The following is a 22049-nucleotide window of genomic DNA, read 5'->3' as shown; positions in this document are numbered from 1 at the left end:
TTTCTTTGTGGCTGCACCCACAGCATGCAGAAGTTCTGGGGCTAGGGGTCAAACTCATGCCACAGCAGTGGCAATGCCGGATCCTTAACCTGATGAACCACCAGGGAACTGCTTGTCATTCTCCATCTATAAATATGGATTAGTTTTCAATCAGTTCTTAAACTAAAATATCTTAAACCTCTTATTTTAAAAATACAAGTTTTTATTATATAAAAGATGTAAAAAAATTCAAACTATTATTATCAGTGTAGAATAGACATAAACTTTTCAAAATGACCAAATATTTGTTTTTTAAAAAATAATACTCATGGGAACTAATTAAACTTAAAAGCTTTATACAGCAAAGGAAACCCATTTTGAAAAAATGAAAAGACAACCCACAGAATGGAAGAAAATCTTTGCAAAGTGACTGACATCAGATTGATATCCAAGACAAATAAACATCTCATATGGCTTTATAAAAAAGAAAAACCTAATCAAAAAATGATCAGAAGATCTAGAGTTCCTGCTGTGTGCAGCAACGAGGATCGGTGGCATGTTGGGAGTGCTGGGACACAGGTTCGATCCCTGGCCCAGCACAGTGGGTTAAGGATCCAGTGTTGCCATACCTGCAGCTTAGGTCATGACTATGGATCGGACCTGACCCCTAGCCCGAGAACTTCCATGTGCCACAGGGCAGCCAAAAATGAAAAAAAAAAAAAAAAAAAGTTCTTTTAAGCAGTGAGATCCTACTCTGTAACACAGGGAACTATATCTAATCACTGGTGACGTAACATGATGGAGGGTAATGTGAGAATAAGAATGCATATAGATGTATAACTGGGTCACTGTGCTAAACAGCAGAAGTTGACAGAACATTGTAAATCAACTACAATAAAATTTTTTTTAAGGATCAGAAGATCTAAACATATTTCTTCAAAGAAGACATACGGATGGCCAAAAAACACATGAAAATGTGCTCATCATCACTAATTATTAGAGAAATGCTAATCAAAACTGCAGTGAGATTATCACCTCACACCAGTCAGAATGGCCATCTTCAGAAAGTCCATAAATTGGGAGTTCCCTTGTGGCACAGTGGGTTAAGGATCTGGCAGTGGCTGTGGTTGCCGCTGTGGTGCAGGTTCAATCCCTGGCACAGACACTTCAACATGCTGTGGGTGCAGCCCAAAAGGAAAGTCTAAAAACAGTAAATGCTGGAGAAGGTGTGGAGAAAAGGGAACCCTCCCACACAGAGGATTGGATAAAGAAGATGTGGTACATACATACAATGGAATGTTACTTGGCCATAAAAAGAGTGAAATAATGCCATTTGCAGCAACATGGATAGACCTAGAAATTATCATACTAAATGAAATGTCAGACAAAGACAAATATCATGAAATCACTAAATGCGGAATCTAATAAAACGTGATACAAAAGAACATATTGACAAAACAAAAAATAGTACGACTTATTACCTATATAAGTTAGCAGACTATTAAGGTTTTTTTTAAAGAGTGTTTATTTTAGAAACAAGTCAGTGGGACTTATTCCATTAAAGTGATTAAAGAGGTGTGCTAAAATAAGCAGGGTAGGGAGATGACACAATTTTTAATGCTGAAGGGGACTCTTGTAGAATTTTAGGTTTTAAGAAAATTTGTGCTTTAAAAGCAGAGTTGTGGGTCAGCAAGATGGCAACTAGGAAGCTACAAGCTCTCCTTCCTCTATGGGGACACTAAGTTAACAACATATGCAGTTGTTAAATCTAGGGGATAGTTTTGGTGAATAGTAGATACACACAGTCTTAAAGTATCTCCCTGCAAACTGAATATGAGTTGCAAAGAAGGAGAAAAAAAGCCATAATTATACAATGAAATATCATACAATGGAAAAAAATCAGTCAGCACCTTGACCAAGGTGATCAAAATTCCTTTCACCATCAAGGGACAAATGGATACAAATGTGTGATGCCTGAGAAGAACACATCATTGTCTGTGAAGCCTCTCACCAAGAATGCATAACCTGACTCTGCTGAAGAGGAAATATCAGTCAAACCCAAAATGGTGAAAATTCTTCTCAAAAACAGAGGAAGGAAAAGATCTTTCAAAAGTGTCAGTGTTCTGAAAGATAATGAAGACTGTGGAAATGTTCCAGGTTGAATGACATTAAAGAAATGTGACAACTTGGAGTTCCCATTGTGGCTCATTGGTTAACGAACCTGACTAGCATCTATGAGGATGCAGGTTCCATCCCTGGCCTTGCTCAGTGGGTTAAGGATCCGGCATTGCTATGAGCTGTGGTGTAGGTGGCTGTGGTGTAGGTTGCAGACTCGGCTCAGATCCTGCGTTGCTGTGAGCTGTGGTGTAGGCTGGCAGCTACAGCTCTGATTCAATCCCAAGCCTTGGAAACTCCAAATGCTATGGGTGTGGCCCTAAAAAATCAAAAAAAAAAAAGTAGATTCTACCTCTGATCAATAGATTAGAACTACCACTCTAGAAAGACACTCTTAGAGATAAATTTTGTAAACGTAAATTTGTAAGCATAACTTTGCCTGAACATGAACAATTTTCATTAAAAACAAAATGACTACATGTATTAGATGAAACGTAAGACTATTTTTTTCTGCTGATCTTTGTAAACTCCTGTATCAATGATGTTAGGCTAGGTTATGCAGCAATAGCAAACAATCCCATCGTCTCAGTGACTTAACAAACAAAAGTTTATTTCTTGCTCATGGACTATGTCAGCAAGGTGGCTTTCTCAGATGAGTTACTCAAGGACTCAGGTGGACAGAAGCTCTTTCTTAACTGATAATGTTTTTACCATAATCACTGACTCTAAGAAAATGTAATATAGCTAATCATGCCCTGGTTCCGACAGAAGTGAAACACGTCACTTCTGCTCACATTTCATTGGCCAGAGCAAATCACAAGGTCACTTCTAACTTTAAAAGAGGCAGGAAATCAGAGTTCCTGCTGTGGCACGGTGGGTTAAGAATCTTGCTACAGTGGCTCGGGTCACTGTGGAAGTGTGGGTTTGATTCCTGGCCTGGCACAGTGGCCCACCACGGTTGCAGGGCCTGCAATCAAGGCTCAGATTCAATCCCTGACCCAGGAACTTCCATATGCTGTGGGTGCAGCCATAAAATTGAAAAAAAAAAAAAAAAGCCCCCCCCCCCTCCCGCACAAAGATGGAGTTCCTGTTGTGGCTCAGAGGAAATGAATCTGATTAGCATCTATGAGAACGCAGGTTTGATCCCTGGTCTCTATCAGTGGGTTAAGGATCCGGCATTGCCGAGAGCTGTGGTGTAGGTTGCAGACTCAGCTTGTATGTGGTGTCGTGGCTGTAGTGTAGCTCCGATTAGACCCCCAGCCTGGGTACCTCCATATGCCGAAGGTGTGGCCCTAAAAACCAAAAAAATTTTAAATAAAATAAAAGGTAGGAAACCTTAATCTTGTCATTTGCTGGAAAAGAGAGGAAAATTGAAATGTTAAATAAGCAGCCTTAATGATTACCATGCTACCGTATCCCAATAATAAAGACCAGAAGATTATCAGACAAGACTATCTTGCAAAGGAAATAAGTAAAAGATTAAATAAATAAATAAAAGCCAAGACTACATATCCTGAAATGTTTTATGATCTCTTCAGAGAAATCATCCTTTGAATTTCCCGAGTTTCAATTATGGAGTCCTTTACATAAGCCTTGGTGGATCATGGCCATAACAGAGAATCACTTAGAGATGATCTGGTGCTGAACCACACAGAGAAGAACCTAAAGAGACACTGGAAACAAAGTCAGTTGGAACAGAAGGACAGGCCCCCCGAGGGCCACATGCAGACACCAGGGTTAACAAGTGAATTATGTCTTGTATTAGATTTCCATTCCAATTTTGAGATTTCAGTAACATAAATTTTAAAAAGATCAAAGTGACCACATTCTGCAAACTTAAAGTTAACTGAAAGTACTCTTAGATGTAGCTTCCTCTTGGATTTGTACAAAAATCACAGAATTGGGATATCACTATCCCAACTCTGAATAAAGACAAAACATCTTCTCAGGAGAGAAATCTCCACAACTTTCCTTGCAAACATTTCCTTTCAGGGGATGGATGGTTAGATTTAGAACACAAGCAGAACGGCTGCGTGGTGTCCCTGGCTCTTGCCCCTGAAGCTGTATCACTCCACATTGCTCTTAGGCAAACTCCCAAGCAGGATACATCATCCACAAAACCTCCTGCTGTGTCCCACTGAGCCTATTTTCAGCCCTCAAATCATCCCTTCTGGTGGGCATGAAAGGATGTCAGTATGTGGGCACAAGGGAGGAGCTCAGACCCCAACAGGCAGGGCTGAGGTGCCCATGTAGGTCAGAGGGCCAGGGCAGCAGGACATCCCATTGGGTGGCTGGGAAGCAAGGGAAAAAGTGGGGTCATGGGAAGTGACAATAAACTACACTTTTCAAAGCGGTATGTGATTCCAATCCTCAGAACACAGAGGTAAAATCTACTAACCCTCTGTTTTACAAGTAAGGAAATGGAGGATGGGACAGTCAAGGAACTCGTTCTAAAGCCAGCAGAGCAGGCAGGGGCCCAAGGGTGGCCTGAGGCAAGGCAGAGCGAAACAGGAGGCATGGGGCAATGCACCAGGTGAAAGGCTCACACTTGAGCTGTGCCTTGAAGGAAGGCAGAACTTTAGCAAGGTAAAGAAAATCTTTATAAAGAAGAGCAAATCCACACAGGTACAGTGTTGGGACGAGATAATTTATATATGAGTCTGTTTGGCACACAGGTGGTTATGTGCATAAGAAGCTGACAGTTGAAAACTGGAAAAGTCAATTCAGTTAGGGTTCAAGTTTGGAAATAGAATTGGGTTAGGGATTTAACTTGGTAACTACTACCACTGCCTATCCTGCTGTTTCCATGCTCACACTTGGAGGAAAATTATTACATCAAACTGACCACTTTGTAAATCTGGGAAAATTTTACTAATTGGTTGGTTTTTTTTCTTTTGACCCTATCAGATACTTATCCAGTTATTTTTAGTGGCAGCATGCTTTCCAATCTTCCCTGTGCTATTGAAAGAAATTCTGATTCCTTGCTAATTCCCAGTTCCCAATACCATCTGTGTATCTGCTGCATTCCTGTGGGCACAGTGCTATACCTTCTGATCCATAAATATGTCTCTGTTTACATAGGGATTTTGTTTGTTTGTTTGTTTGCTTTTTGAACCACTCCTGAGGCATGTGAAGATTCTCAAACTAGGGGTCGAATCAGAGCTACAGCTGCCAGCCTACACCACAGCCACAGCAATGCCAGATCCAAGCTGTGTCTGTAATCTACACCACAGCTCATGGCAACTCCAGATCCTTAACTTGCTGAGCAAGGCCAGGGATCAAATCCACAACCTCATGGTTCCTAGTCAGGTTGTTTCCACTGCTCCACAGTGGGAACTCCTACATAAGTTTTTAATTTTACTCAGTTTTACTGTTTTTTCCCAAAAATCATACATAAATTTTGTAAGATTTATACATGTTTAATTACATCTTCTTGCTGATCTATGGAATGATAATTAACTTTTTCATATTGAGTTTTATAAAGTAATCTAGGATTTTTTTGGCTACACCTTTGGAAGTTCCCAGGCCAGGGATTGAACCCTCACCATAGCAGTAATCCTTGCCACAGCAGTGACAATCCTGTCTCCTTAACAACTAGGCCACCAGGGAACTCCAATATAATCTAGTTTTATCTTATTAGTTTTGAATTTTTTTTTTGTATTTTTGCCATTTCTAGGGCTGCTCCTGCAGCATATGGAGGTTCCCAGGCCAGGGGTCGAATTGGAGTTGTTGCCGCCGGCCTATGCCAGAGCCACAGCAACGCGGGATCTGAGCCTCATCTGCAACCTACACCACAGCTCATGGCAACGCCAGATCCTTAACCCACTGAGCAAGGCCAGGGATGCAACCCGAAACCTCATGGTTCCTTGTCGGATTCGTTAACCACTGAGCCACAACGGGAACTCCTAGTTTTGATATATTATCAGAAGACTTTTTTTCTATAAAAAGTGATAAATGTCGGCACACATCTTCATCTTAAAGAGAATGCTTTTAATACCTCAGTATTAACTATGATAACTCTTTGCTGTAAGTATTTAGGAAACAAAATTTTAGTCCAAATTTAAACTTTTCATCATTAATTGGATGTTGAATTTAATCAAATACTCCTGGATCAACCTAGATAAAGATTTTTCTCCTTAATATGGTCCATTACGGAGTTTCCATTGTGGTGCAGTGGTTAATGAATCTGACTAGGAACCATGAGATTGTGGGTTAGATCCCTGGCCTTGCTCAGTGGGTTAAGGATCCGGCGTTGCCATGAGCTGTGGTGTATGTAGGTTGCAGACGTGGCTCAGATCCCGTGTTGCTGTGGCTCTGGCATAGGCTGTCAGCTACAGCTCCGATTCGACCCCTAGCCTGGGAACCTCCATATGCCGCGGGATGGGCTCAAGAAATGGCAAAAAGACAAAAAAAAAAAAAAAAAAGGAAAGAGGAGTTCCCGTCGTGGCGCAGTGGTTAACGAATCCGACTAGGAACCATGAGGTTGAGGGTTCGGTCCCTGCCCTTGCTCAGTGGGTTAAGGATCCGGCGTTGCTGTGAGCTGTGGTGTAGGTTGCAGACGCGGCTCAGATCCCGCGTTGCTGTGGCTCTGGCGTAGGCCGGTGGCTACAGCTCCGATTCAACCCCTAGCCTGGGAACCTCCATATGCCGCGGGAGCGGCCCAAGAAATAGCAACAACAACAACAACAACAACAAAAGACAGAAAAAAAAAGAAAAGACAAAAAGTATATATATATGTAGTCCATTATGTTGGTTGATTTCCTAATGATAAATTAAATTTGCAACTCTGAGATAAACTCAAGTTGGTTATGACCTATTGTTTTTAAAAATTTTATTAGAATATAGTTGACTTACAAAGTTGGGTTAATTTTAGATGTACAGCAAAGTAAATCAGGTATACATACCCATTCCTTTTCAGATTCTTTTCACATATAGGCGATTACACAATAATGAGTAGACTTCCCTGTGCTTTAGGTCCTTGTTACCTATATATGTTATATATAATAGTGTCTATAATGACATATCTTTTTTACACATGGAGTCGGATTGTTTGATATTATTCTGTTTAGAATTTTAATACCTATGTGTACAAGAGAGATTGTTCCATAATTTTCTTTTCTCATACTGTCTTTCACAGGGTTTTATATCAAACTTAGGATATTGTCAAAATATGAATCATGGAGTATTATCTCCTTATATACATGTGTGTGTGTGTGTGTGTGTGTGTGTATGGAAGAGTTTGTGTAAGATGATAATTATTTTTCTTTAAATAATTGGTAGAATTTGCTAAGTTAATCGTATTGGCCTGGAGGAAAAATTTTGATGATTCAATTGCTTTAATTCTTATAAGCATTTCCATGGGTTTTTAAAAATTTCTTCTTAAATCAGTTTTTATAATCTATATTTAAGAATTCACCAATGTTTCTTAAATCTTCAAATTTATTGCTATAAAGTTGTCCATTAGAATCTTTGGTTATCTTTTTGATAACTGTAGCTTCTAGTTTATGATATAATTTATTTTTTCCTTGAACAGTTGAACCCTAAAGCTGGGTTTATCAGGTTTGGCAAAACCTTTCAAGGCAAAGTCTGCCTTTATCTTCATATTGATTTATCTAGCTATATTTCCCTTTTTTTGTTTGTTTTGTTTTTGTTTGTTTTGCCTCTGAGTGTTCTTTCTTTCCAGTTCATCAATTTATTTAAAAAGACGTTTTAAAATAATTTCTCCAACATTTCTAGTTATTTTCATGATGGGAATAGGGTTAACCATGTTATCATCTAGTCTACTACCATACCGTAGGAAACTGAATGAAGTCAGCTAATAGATTCTTTAAAATAAAGAAACCCTCTGACTGGTATGAACATAGAGCATTACAAACTAGAGAAGAGTTAGGAGTGCTGTGATAGGGAACTGCCAGTGGGAACAGTAGTCCCAGTGCTCAGCCTGTAACTCACCCACCCACTCTCACGCCCATTAGAACAGCAAGACCAAGGAAGAAATGTGGTCCTGTTTTCCTTTTAACACTGAACGTGATATAAAAAATGAGGATGTACAACCAGGTGGTAACTCAAAGATAGCTCAACAGATGAATTAAAGTGCACTTGAACCTAAGCAAAGATACAGAGTATGGATATAAGAAAACTATATATAATGAAAAAGAAGAAAGAAGCTACTGAAACATATTTGTAATCCAGGTATTTTCATATTTCCTGCTTTGGTGCATGCACTTTACCGCTTTCAAAACCTAAAATGAGAAAATGATGCTGTGTTGACAGAGGTTGCTGCCTCCTAACACTATAGGCTGTTCATGCCACTCCTCCCCCACCAGTGCTGCCTCAGACTGCAGCCAGCAGCTTCCACCGGCTCCAGATAGCCCTCCTATGGGAACCTCCCCATCGCCGCTAGATGGGGCTCAACGTGGGCTTTTCTGCAGAAGTGTGATCTCATCCTTTTTATTCTATGCTTGGTTTCAAAAGCATTCAATCCCTACTTCTTCAAACCACAATATCTTCCAGTATCTTTAGTAAAAGTGTCTCTTCTAGTCTTTTTAATTGCAGCCTACTCCACTTCCATGCTAAAGTTGGGTATATATAACTTGGGACACAAAAAGGCATAGAACTAGCAGACCAATTCAAATAGCAAATATCACTAAGCCCACAAAATCTGTCGTGCTCTTCCATCTGCCAACTTGGAGGTTCAGTTATCAGGTAAATTTCTTTGCCTCTTTCTTTGAGATAAGTAATCCAGGAAACTTCTCAGTCTCTTATTTTTCCTGTTGTCTAAGAGTTTCAGCTGAGGCCTCAAAACTGAAAACAATAGGTGTCATGTATACCCACAACTCTGAAAAGAGTTTATGGACAATAAAATGTCCCTAGGGAGTTTCTTGGTAGCCTAGCAGTTAAGGATTCGGTGTTGTCACTGCTATGGCTGGGTTCTATCCCTGGCCTGGGAACTCCTGCATGCTGTGGGTGTGGCCAAAAAAAAAATGTCATTATAAACCTATCAGAGAAACTAAAGGTTAAAAAAAAAAAAAAAAAACTAGTGGAAATACCAAATGTTAGTGAGAATGTGGAGAAAGGAGGTCTCTCGTGCATGAGGGTAAGAATGTAAAATGATAGACACTCTAGGAGATAGTTTTGCAATTTCATATAAACCTAAAATACTGCTTCTATTTCCACCTCACTAACCAGCTACTCTGTTTTCTTTTTCACCAGAATACACTGGCCTTGTGCCAGTCAATGCCTCAGTTGTTAAAAAGTGGTAAATATAAATATTAGTGATTTCTTTAGGGATCTTAATTACAATAAATAAGGACATAACAGCGATGGTCAAGAGTGAAACGTGTAATTTGGAAATCGCCTGAATTTTTAGCTACTATTTATTTCAGGAAACTCTGCCTTCTGAAACTGCCCCTCACAATGATCATCCCTGAGGCTGTTGGCCAGAACCTCAGTTCTTTATCAGTTATCCAAGGAGAGAGCTGTTTGGTGTATTCCTCTTAATTAACCTGCACTGATTAGTAAAATCTCCAAAAATGATTCATTGTCAGAACATCTTTATGTCACTGGAAAAACTTAGACTTTTCCTAAAATCTGCCTTGAAGTGAACAAGAGAGGAAATGTTTATGACTAATTTAGTGCTGAGAGATATTCCTTTTCTGAATCAGAGTTCTTCTGAGTGCTATTTATGGCTTCTACCTGTCTCCACAGGCAGGCCCACTCACATCTAAAAGGCATCAGAACTCCTAGTTCTCGACTTGAGCTATGAAAGTTTAATGTACAAAATCATCATAATTCAACAATAAAAGATATCACCAACTATGCATAGTTTCAAAACAGCACACTCATTTAAAAATAGATCTTGGAGTTCTCTTATGGTACAATGGGTTAAAGGTCCTGAGTTGCTCTTGCTGTGGCCCAGGTGACTGCTGGGGATGATGTGGGGGATTTAACAGGAAACCAAACAATGTGAAAGCTCAGAGCCATGGTTAAGAACCTGCATTTTATTCCAAGTAAAAACTCCAAAGAGTATAAACAGGGAGATGGATTCCTATTTTTATTTTTATTTTTTTAATAATTAATTTATTTATTTATTTTATCTTTTTGCCTTTTCTAGGGCTGCTCCTGCGGCACATGGAGGTTCCCAGGCTGGGGGTCTAATCGGAGCTGTAGCTGACAGCCTACGCCAGAGCCACAGCAACGAGGGATCCGAACCACATCTGTGACCCATACCACAGCTCACGGCAATGCCAGATCCTTAACCCACTGAGCAAGGCCAGGGATCGAACTCGTGACCTCATGGTTCCTAGTCAGATTCGTTAACCACTGCACCACGATGGGAACTCCTGGATTCCTATTTTTAAAAGATTCCTCTGGAGGCAGCTATGTGAAGTGAATTAAAGGGGTTAAGAGAAGTAAAAGATCAATTGGGAATGCATGGCAATTTCTTATAAAACTAAAATACTGCTTGTATTTCCATCTCACTAACCAGCTACTCTGTTTTCTTTTTCTGAAAGAAAAAGGTCTGATCAGGAGATGACAGTGACCTCAATCTGGATGGTGGCAATGGAAATGCAAAGTTGTAGACAGATATAAAGACATCATCCAGACAGAATCTACAAGATCTACTGATGCATTACCCTAGCAAAGGTAGACGAAATGTTGGAGAGGATTTGGTTAAGATGACCACCAGTTTTCCATATGGAGCCCTGAATGGATGATGAATCCATTTGCTAATCCTTGGAAGGCTGGCAGAAGAATATTTTTCAGCAGCACAACTTCAAACAGGTTAGGTCTGACATGACTGATACAGCCGAGATAAGTTACCCATGAGAAAGTGGCTATATGAGATTGAGTCCAGAGAGTTGGTTTAAACAGATAGAAATTTTCTAGGAGTTATGATATAGTTTTTGAGCCTGTGGAACTAACTAGTGAGAGATCACCAGCAGAAAGAAGAGGGAGTAAGCTAAGACAGCACTGAGGATCACAACCATCCTTCCAATTCCTATAGTGATCTCAGTCGTAGACTGGCAAATGTGGTCGTTAATAATTTTTTTAATTTTTTAAAAAGGAAAAAGCACTGGGGAACTATAAAATTTAGAAGACAGAGTCACATGCAGCCAGTGAGATGGAAAGGAAAACCAGAAGAAGTGGCCAAGAGGTCCTTCAGTGAAGGAACTGCTACGGAAATGATCCTATATCTATTCTGCAAGATTATTATGTCCACACAAATATATAGTCAATTGATCTGTGACAAAAGAGCAAAAGCAATGCAATGGAAAAAAAAAAGTCTTTCAAACAAATGGCTCTGAAGAAACTGAACATGCATGAACAACAACAACAAAAAAATCTAGGCACAGACATTATCCTCTTCTCAAAAATAAACTGAAAATGGATCATAGACCTAAACATAAAATGCAAAACTATAAAACTCCTAGAAGAGAGGGGAAAACCCCAATGACCTTGAGTTTGGTGATGACTTTGGATACAACACCATAGGCAGGATCCATGAGAGAAAGAATTAAGCTGGACCTCATTAAAGTTAAAAATTTCTGTTCTGCAAAAGATACTTTTAAATAAGGAGAAGACAAGCCACAGACTGGGAGAAAATATTTGCAAAAACATGCCTGAGAGAGGACTCTTATCCAAAATATCCAACTCACTGATAAGAAAATAAAAAACCCAAATTAAAAATGGGCGGAGTTCCCGTCATGGCTCAGTGGTTAACGAATCTGACTAGGAACCATGAGGTTGCGGATTTGATCCCTGACCTTGCTCAGTGGGTTAAAGATCCGGCATGGCCATGAGCTGTGGTGTAGGTTGCAGATGCAGCTCAGATCTTGCATTGCTTTGGCTCTGGTGTAGGCCAGGCCAGTGGCTACAGCTCCGATGAGACCCCTAGCCTGGGAACATCCACATGTTGCAAGTGCGGTCCTAGAAAAGACAGAAAAACAAACAAAAAATAATAATTAAAAAAAATTTAAAACGGGCAAAGGATCTGAACATACATCTCACCAAAGAAGATATATAGATGAGAAAAAAGCAAGTTAAAATTTTCAACATCATATGTCATTAAAGAACTTCAAATTAAAATAATGAGATACCACACCCATTAAAACAGCTAAAAGTGAAAACATTGACCACACCAAATGCTAGCAGAGGTATAGAGCAACAGGAATGCTCATCCACTGCTGGCAGAAATGCAAAATGGTACAGTTACTTTGGAAGACAGTGAGCAATTTTTACAAAACTAAACTTACTCTTACCAGCAATTCAGCAATAGCACTCCTTGCTATTTAACCAAAAGAGTTGAAAACTTACATCCACACAAAAAAACCTGTGCATGGATATTTACAGCAGCTTTATTCATAACTGTCAAAACTTGGAAGCAATCAGGTTGTCCTTCAGTCTGTGAATAGATAAATAAGCCATGGTTCATCCAAACAATGGTATATTATTCATTGCTAAAAAGAAATGAGCTATCAAGCAATGAAGACATGGAGGAATCTTAAATACCTATTACTAACTGAAAAAAAGCCAATCTGAAAAGGCTACATCCTGTGTGATTCCAACTCTATGGCATGATGGAAAAAGCAAAACTAGCAGGATAATAAAAATATCGGGGTCAGTAGGGGGAGGAGTTGGGGAGGCGTAAAAAGATGAAGAACAGAGGGGTTTTAGGACAGTAAAACTATTCTGTGTGATACTCTCATACTTTATACATTTGTCAAGATCCACAGAATGTATACCAAGAATTAACCCTAATGTAAACCATGGACTATTTTTAACCAAGTCTATTTTAAATAACACTGTGCAAGTATTTAAAAGAAGTAGCAGGCAAAACATGCTAACATCCAAGATTCATGAAGATAGATTATTGCATAGAAAAGTATATTATGGGAGTTCCCGTCGTGGCGCAGTGGTTGACGAATCTGACTGGGAACCATGAGGTTGCAGGTTCGATTCCTGGCCTTGCTCAGTGGGTTAAGGATCTGGCGTTGCCGTGAGCTGTGGTGTAGATCGCAGACTCGGCTCAGATCCCACATTTCTGTGGCTCTGGCGTAGGCCGGTGGCTACAGCTCCGGTTGGACCCCTAGCCTGGGAACCTCCACATGCTGCCGTAGTGGCCCAAGGAAAAAATGGCAAAAACAAACAAAAAGTATATTATGTATAGTTTGTATATAATATAGTTTCATTTATGTGAAATAAACAGATGCTAGTTATGTACACACATTAATTGTATATGGACTGAAAAACAAGGCTTGGCTATATAATATTCAATAAACTGGTAACAATGGTTCCTAAGAATTAAGAGAAAAGAACAATGAAATGTCATCTATTTACTTTACACTTTCCTATATTGTTTGAATGTCTTATAATAAATATGTACTAGTAATACTTACAAAAACAATTTCAAGAGGACACACACTTCTTAAGCTATCCCTGGATTTTTTTTTTTTTTTTTTTTGGCTGCACCAGCAGTATGTATACATTCCCAGGCCAGAGATTAAACCCAAACCATAGCAGTAACCAGAGCCACAACAGTGACAATGCTGTATCCTTAACCTGCTATGCTACCAGGGAACTCCACCATCCCTGTATTCTTAAACTTTAATTCAGTGTTTATGAAAAATATGGGTCAAGTGACACCTATGTCAGAAACACATGGGTGTTTATTAAAACCTACTTCCTAGTCCCCTTCAAGCTTTAAGTCAAATGATCCAGGAGTGAGGTACAGGACTTTGCTTTCTTAGCAAGCACACCAAGTGATTCTAACCTCTGTCATTCTGAATTGCAACAAGTCAAGATGAATGATATAGTTGCTTAAAAATCAGTGAATGCCATCTCCTCTGGGATAAGCACATTTTTTAGACGAAGTATTACTAGATACTTAGTTTAAAAATGAAAGACAATAGTTAGTACACTGACCCAGAAGGAGAAAAGGCAAAAGAACTAGTTCTACTAGAACTAGTGTGGAGTGATGAACCAGCACACACTCTAAGAAGTCCTGTCACATTATAAAATGAGAAAGAAGGAAGGAATATAAATTCTGTAGAGGTAAAAGTCGCCAAATGTTACAAACTTTCTTTCTTCCTTCAAAATTCCCACCTGGTCACTTATACATAGAAGCAACAGGTCATATCTGGGGAATTTATATAAATTCTATATATCTATAGAAATGATTCTATTCTAATTCATATCAAAATGAAGTTTATCAGAATTCCCATTGTGGCTAAGTTGTAACAAATCTGATTAGCATGCATGAAGATGTGGGTTTGATCCCGGGCCTCAATCAGTGGGTTAAGGATCTGGTGTTGCTTTGAGCTGTGGTATATAGGCCAGCAGCTACAGCTCCAATTCCTCTTAATCTTTTAAAAAGCATTTTTAGTGTAAGATATTCTCAGAATCTAAGCATCTCCTGTCTCTCTCTATAATACAAGCTAGAGCAGAGGATTTGTGTCACACAGTACCAGCCAAAGGGAGCAGAGAGGGTTTTCAATTGGCTACATTACAAAAAGCCTAGTTAGTGGGATTAGAACAGAGTTAACCAAGGTTCAATGTGTTCATCTGGGAACAACTCTTGGAAGAAAAAGGTAGGTTCTTAAATGACAAAACTATGTAGGTTTATTGTATTTATGAACAATATTGAGTTTTGTTTTGTTTTGTTAGCTTTGTCTATAAGTGATCCGTCTTTCAAAAGCCATGAACTATCCTGGATGTCTTTTGCTTCCTTTCGGATTCGGAAAAAGACACACATTCAGTTGCAGTTCCAGCCTCTTACTGCAGATGGCATCCTGTTCTATGTTGCACAACACTTAAAAGCACTATCAGGTAAGCTGGCGAAATCTTTGCAAAGGGGGAAGAAATCCTAATGAATTCCTAATAGTCTATGAAATGATGTGTCATGGAGTATTTTTTTATTTAAGTCACCCTGCCTATATAATGTGTAAACACTTGATCTTTTATGTTCTGTTGTCTCTGCAAATGTATGTTTATGAATTGACTCCTAAATATGAATGTTAGTGAAATAGCAAGAGCTTTGTTAGGATTAAAGTTAGCAAAATCCAAATATAGTATATGCTCAGCTTTATAACAATTCCATCAAAAAGGTTGAAGCTATGCATAATACTCAAAATGGACAAAATATGCATATAAAAGATAAAGGAAAGGAAGGCGTGACTGATATATTCCCAGTAAATCTCTCTACATTTGTAATTCAAAAAAATTTCCTTTAAGTTATTCAGTCATCTAGATGGTAAACCTAAGACCTGTATTCCAAAATATGTTTATAAAAATGTTTTTTTATTATAAAAGTTGCACAATAATCACAAAATAATATGGAATACAAATATTTTAGTATTCTCCAGTTTGGAAATTTGAGTTTTTATAGCTTACTCTTGATTTCCATCTTCATTTTATCTTTCTCCAGAACTTTGACAAAGATATTTTTTGCATATATAGTTACTTTTGCATATATAGTTACATTTCTACTGCAATGTATTTTTATTTTTATTTTGTATTTTTAAGGCCGTACCTGCAGCATATAGAGGTTCCCAGGCTAGGGGTCAAATCAGAGATGGAGCTGCTGGCCTACGCCACAGCCACAGCAGCTAGGGATCCGAGCTGAGTCTGCAACCTACACCACAACTGATGGCAATGCCAAATCCATGGCAAGGCCATGGATCTAACCTGTGTCCTCATGGATACTAGTGGGGTTCATTAACCACTGACCCACAACAGGAACTCCTGCAATATATTTTTAAAAGTTTACATTTGGATTTTTTTCATCTTGTTTCTCAGAAAATGAAATTTTGGTAATGATAAATAATTGAATCAGTGAACAAAACTGATGCTCTGATTTTCACAATCTAGCCTAAGTAGTTCTTTTAGAGGTGTCTTAATATGCTGGTAAATAATGAAACTCTCAGAATTATACAAAAGTGATTCCATCTCAATCCACTGTTTAAATACTCTCAAAATAATTTCAAGGAGAAAAGGTGATAATTTCAAAGAAAAAAGATAAATCTCTTTATAGAGCTTTGTTTTTCTGAAGATGTGATATTGTTTTAAATTCATGATTAATTTTGGAGTTCCTGTTGTGGCGCAGTGATTAACGAATCTGACTAGGAACCATGAGGTTGAGGGTTCGATCCCTGGCCTTGCTCCATGGGTTAAGTATCCGGCATTGCCATGAACTGTGGTGTAGGTTGCAGACACGGCTCGGATCCCATGTTGCTGTGGCTGTGGTGTAGGCCTGCAGCTGCAGCTCCAATTCGACCCCTAGCCTGGGAATCTCCATATGCCACGGAAGTGGCCCAAGAAATGGCAAAAAGACAAAATAAATAAATAAAAAATAAATAAAAAATAAATAAATAAAAATAAAAATAAATAAATAAAAAAAATAAATTCATGATTAATTTAAATCTCCCTGTGAAAATGCCAAATGGGACAATCATGCACAAATAGAAATTTTCTATTTATAAATCAAAAGACATTAAAAGACAATCAGTTTAAGTTACCTTGCTCATAAAAAACTCAAGGTTAACCTCTGTATCAGGAGAGAAAATCAAGAGATATCCAGGCCTGTGACTTGCCAAGAATGTTGTACTATTGTTTTATAGTTAGTACATGAGATACATAGTTATGTTTATGTATATATAAAAGTCCACATACATTAACACACATAGGAGAGCAGCACATTTTCTTACATGTGTTATTAAGTGGCTTTGTATTTCATGACAGTCAAGACCTTCCTTTTTTTTTTTTGCCATTAGACACTATTTACAAAGATGAAAATGGATTAGTTTCATGTGATTGGTGCTGCATTTGACACGAAAACCTCAAAATATTAAATCTATGTTTTACATTCTCAGATTAACATGAAGGTAGTTATCAGATGAAAGGCATAAACTTATTTATTAATAATCAGGTGAAATATGTTTTACTCATTTAAGGTTGTACAAGATATAGATGACTGCCCTGTACTTTGGCCTTCTCTAGGAGCTATATCGTACGTTAAACATTAACCAAGCCTTCTAGCTGATCCTCTGCTAAAAGGAGCTATTAGTTAAAAATGCCCACTTAATACACAATGTCAAAACCCATGAATCTAGATGTCAGCAGCAAATTAGGTTTTTACATGTAGAAAACCAAATTCTAAATTAACAGGTTTTCTATTTCTCTTTAGAGGTCAATAACTTGAATAATCTCATGTAAAACCTCTTGCAAAATTTAAAACAAAATGATAATGAAAATTACCCTACTTGATTTTAGATATCTGATTTTGGAAATTTGAAAGAGATAAACTTTGGCACTTGTTTATCTGTTTCTGCTAAATATTTAGTACCTTAAATAAGTTTTTGGAATCATATCAGTATTATGTTAAGCACAAATGAATCACAGATAGCCTGAATTCATCTTACAGTTTTAGTCCTCACAGATAAATGTGTGTTGAAAAGCATTGTCATCCACAATGTAAAGTTAAAGCATATATAAACAGTAAAAGATAAATAAGACAGGAGCACACAAGCAAAGCTGCATTAAACTAAGACTTTCTTGGCAGAAGCTATTCCTCTTGCTCTTTCTCCTGATTGGCAACTTGACCAGTGATAATACAGTTCACAGCTTCAGCTTTCCTAATCATTTTTGATATTTTTATTCCAGTGTAGCTCTTTACCATAAGATTATTTACTATAGGACACCCTACAACACAAGTTGCCAGTGAAACTTCTTCCATGGTCCTGTGAAAGAGGTTTGTGTCCACTTGCAGGTTAAGGTATATTGAGTGCTATACATTTTTTTAAAAAATTGATATCAATTATGCTTCATTGTTCTAGGTTCTTGTGGTATAAAATTTTAATTTTCAATCTGTATTTAATTTTTTCATATATAAATTAAAAGCTTGTATTATAATACAGCTTCTCTACTTATTTAGGCTTAAAGTGGTGTCCATGTTAGAAAACATATGAATAAACTGAATTTCTTCCTTTTGTTGGGGAACTTTTTAAAATTTACTTATCATTACAGGAAAAAGATGTTTTAGTTTTTGCTTTTAGCCTAGAACTTGTCGAGAAATACTGAGTTATCTCGCCCCAAAAGTATACAAAAGCATTTCTTAATTCAGCAATTATGTGTTGAGCCTCTCCTGTGCCAGACAGTGTGCTAGGTACTGGAGATAAACTGTTGGCCAAATCAGCACAAAGCCTATTCTCATGAAGCTTGTAAGTTAGTAGAGGAGGCAGCTATGAATCAAATAATCAAGGACATGATGATAGAGAAGATTATATTCAATATAATTTCTTTGTAAGGAAGGAGTTCCCGTCGTGGCGCAGTGGAAATGAATCCAACTAGGAACCATGAGGTTGCAGGTTTGATCCCTGGCCTTGCTCAGTGGGTTAAAGATCCAGCGTTGTCCTGAGCTGCAGTGTAGGTTGCCGATGCTGCTCGGATCTGGTGTTGCTGTGACTCTGGCACAGGTCAGCAGCTATAGCTCTGATTAGACCCCTAGCCTGGGAACCTCCACATGCCACAGGTGCGGCCCTGAAAAGACCAAAAAAAAAAAAAATTCTTTGTAAGGAAAATGATTAAAAGCAAGAGAACCATACAATGCATGGGCTCATACACTTTGGATGGAAATGAGAGCTCTGCAACCTTAGAACTGCTGGGGTTCCCAAACCATCCAAGAACAGTCTGGTGTGGACCGTGAAGGGGAGTAGAAGGAAAGGACTGGAGGTGCAGGAGGAAGAGGCAGTGTGAACTGTGGGAGGAGGAGAGAAGAATAGCATCTGCCAAATCTCACAACAAGAAAAGGAAAACATTTCATTGGTTGTGAAATGTAGGTGAAAGGGAAAATACCTTCGTGAGGAAGATTTCTGCATGGTTTGTTATGTAAAAAACTTTGCTACCCTTTTTGAAGTAATTTCACCTTAAAGGGCTACATTCTTTTCCTAGGCATGTGGAGTTGCATTTGCTTTTCCTCTGAATGCCTCATTGCAACTTCATACATGCCTTGGATCCCATTTGTTCAGATTTGTTCATACATGACTATTTAATTATAAAGTGAGATAAATTTTGTGAAGGAGAAACCTATTGCTATTAAAGCACTGAGAGAATCAAGGAAGACTTCTCTGAGGAAGTGGCATTTGATCTGAGATCTGAAAGATAGGTAGGAGTTACCTAGACAAGGTGGAGTGGGACAGGAGAATATTCCAAGAAAACATGAACAAGGGTTTTGTAAGAAAATGATAAATTCTAACAAGGTCAGAGTTGCTGGAGAAGGGGAGAATACACTCCAGATAAGGCAGCTGGAGAGAGGGGATTGGGAACTGACAGTCTTTACATAGCTTTGTAGGTTCTTATCCCATCAGTGAATGGCACTAAAGGATAGCATAATGATCAGACTTTGGTTTGAAAAGATCACTTGAGCTCCAGTGCAGAACAGGAAATGAACTGAAAAGAGCAGGGAGGCTCTCAGCAGTAAGCTCAAGCTAGAGTTCCCTGGCAGCCTAAGGAGTTCCATGGCTAAGGATTCTGCATTGTCACTGCTGTGGTTTGGGTTCCATCCCTGGCCCAGGGGAAAAAAAAAGAAAGAAAGAAAGAAAAGCAAGCTCAAGCTAGAGAGGATGATAAATTTAACTAAGGTGACAAGAGAAAAGTGAGCAGAACAAAGATGTTTAATGAACCAAAATGCTAGTAAATCTGTTTGACTAGAGACCTAAATATTTTATTTGAGCAATTGAATAGATGGAGTGACTTACCAGAAAGTTTTGAACGACTGCAGGAGGCCAGGTGTATGGAAGTAAGTTCACAAACTGATAAACTTTGGAGCTTGAGATGGCTTTAAAATAACCAAGCAGAGTGCTCAACTAAATTTCTGTACTTTTTTTAAAAATGATTTTTATTGTTTCCATTACAGCTGGTTTACAGTGTTCTGTCAATTTTCTACTGTACAGAATTTCTGTAGATAAAACTTGATGCCAAGTGCATGGCTGAAAATCTAAGTGAGATTTCACAGCACCACCACCAACTGCTCTTACTTACTTAATTCCCTCTGCCACTCACCAATTTCTTTCAAAAAAGACATCAGTGGCTTGGAGTAGAACATCAACTTAATTTTTATACCCTAAACTTAAATCATTAAGGAAAAGCCTCACTTTAACTTGATATCACAATCTATTCCTCTAGTGTGAAATATTTACTACTACTAGGGAAAACATATGTGGCCAATTCCAGAACAAAAAATACAGGGTTTGTGTATGCATATATACAGATATGTTTTGATCTGTAAATGGAAACAAAATTCTCTAATGTAACTGTGATGAAGACTTGTAATATCCACCCCCCTCCCCAAAGGGCAAGAGTTTTAATCAGGTATCATTTACTGCTACTAATCAAACTGTTTTCCACCCCCCATAGGTGATTTTTTATGTATCTCTTTAGTAAATGGTTCTGTTCAACTTCGCTACAACCTTGGTGAAAGGACTATCATTCTAGAAACTCCCCAAAAAGTAACTACTAATGGAAGTACTTGGCATGTGATTAAAGCAGGAAGAGATGGTGCAGAAGGTTACCTGGAGCTGGATGGAAGAAATGTAACAGAAAAAGCAAACTCTAAATTGAGTTCCCTGGACACAAGTACTGACTTTTACATTGGAGGAGTGTCATCCTTAAGTCTGGTAAATCCTATGTCAACAGCAAATGAACCTGTAGGTTTTCAAGGTTGTATCCGAGAAGTTATTATAAATAATCAGGAATTACAGTTAACTGAATTAGGAGCAAAAGGTGGTTCAAACGTAGGTGACTGTGATGGGACAGCTTGTGGGTACAGTGTGTGCAAAAACAGGGGCAAATGTATAGCAAATGGCAGAACTTTTTCTTGCAGATGTTTGCCACAATGGGCTGGAGATACGTGTGACCAGTCTGTGTACTGTTTGAATAATCTTTGTCTCCACCAATCCCTATGTATACCCAACCAAGCATTTTCTTACAACTGTCTGTGTGCTTTGGGTTGGGTGGGAAGGTATTGTAAAAACAGAACTTCATTTTCAACTGCAAAATTTAGGGGTAACTCTTATATTAAATACATTGATCCAGGATACAGAATGAGAAATCTTCGGTTCACTAATGTATCCTTACATTTCAGTTCTACTGAAACTGAAGGCTTAATTACATGGATAGGAAAAGCTCAAATGAAGAAAATGATTTTCTGGCAATTGGTCTCTATAATCAGACCTTGAAAATAGCAGTGAACTTAGGAGAAAGCATGTATGTTCCTATGATATATAGCCCTGGTACATTCTGTTGTAATCAATGGCACCATTTAATTGTAATTCAAAATCAGACTCTTATTAAGGCCTACCTAAATGACAGTCTAATTCTTTCTGAGGATATTGACCCCCACAAAAAATTTGTTGCATTAAACTATGATGGTATTTGTTACCTCGGGGGATTTGAATATGGTCGAAAGGTAAACACTGTTTACTCAAGAGATTTTAAAGAGGTTTGTTGGCAAAATTAAAGATGTGTTTTTTCAGGATTCAAAAATTGAGTTAATTAAATCAGAAGGATACAATGTTTATAATGGTGATGAACCAGATTAGGTTAAACAATTTTTTTATATAAAATAAAACTAGCAATTTTATATATAAAATATTTATATAAATGTAGTTGAGAGACAGAATTAAGATGGCAGGAATAGAAAGGACTGGAGCTCAACTTCTCTCCTAAAAAACAACAAAATTCACAACTAAAGGCTGAGCAATCTTCACCCAAATGAACCGGAAACCTTAAAAGATATCCTACTCCAGAAGACAGAGGAGGCCACATCAAGAAGTAGGAGGGGCGATTACTTGATATAAACAACCCCATACCTCCTGGGTGGGAAGCTCCACAGACTGGAAACTAACTGGTTCACAGAGACTCACCTATAGGAGTGAGAGTTCTGAGCCCCACATCAAACT

The 22049-nt window shown here is 38.3% G+C and overlaps 1 protein-coding gene across 1 annotated transcript in view; it reads left to right on the top strand.

The window, feature by feature from the left end:
* Window positions 1-21689, top strand: part of EYS (eyes shut homolog) — a 1324234-nt gene extending 1302545 nt beyond the window's left edge. Inside the window, 4 exon segments of the mRNA XM_047769134.1 lie at window positions 14761-14922; window positions 20506-21267; window positions 21270-21568; window positions 21570-21689. Coding sequence (XP_047625090.1) covers window positions 14761-14922; window positions 20506-21267; window positions 21270-21568; window positions 21570-21689 — 1343 coding nt within the window.
* The last annotated feature ends 360 nt before the right edge of the window (window positions 21690-22049 follow it).

Source organism: Phacochoerus africanus, chromosome 2, assembly GCF_016906955.1.
Source record: "Phacochoerus africanus isolate WHEZ1 chromosome 2, ROS_Pafr_v1, whole genome shotgun sequence".
NCBI lineage: Eukaryota > Metazoa > Chordata > Mammalia > Artiodactyla > Suidae > Phacochoerus > Phacochoerus africanus.
The sequence above is the reverse complement of the archived record's forward strand: the minus strand, read 5'-3'. Positions and strand labels throughout refer to the sequence as shown.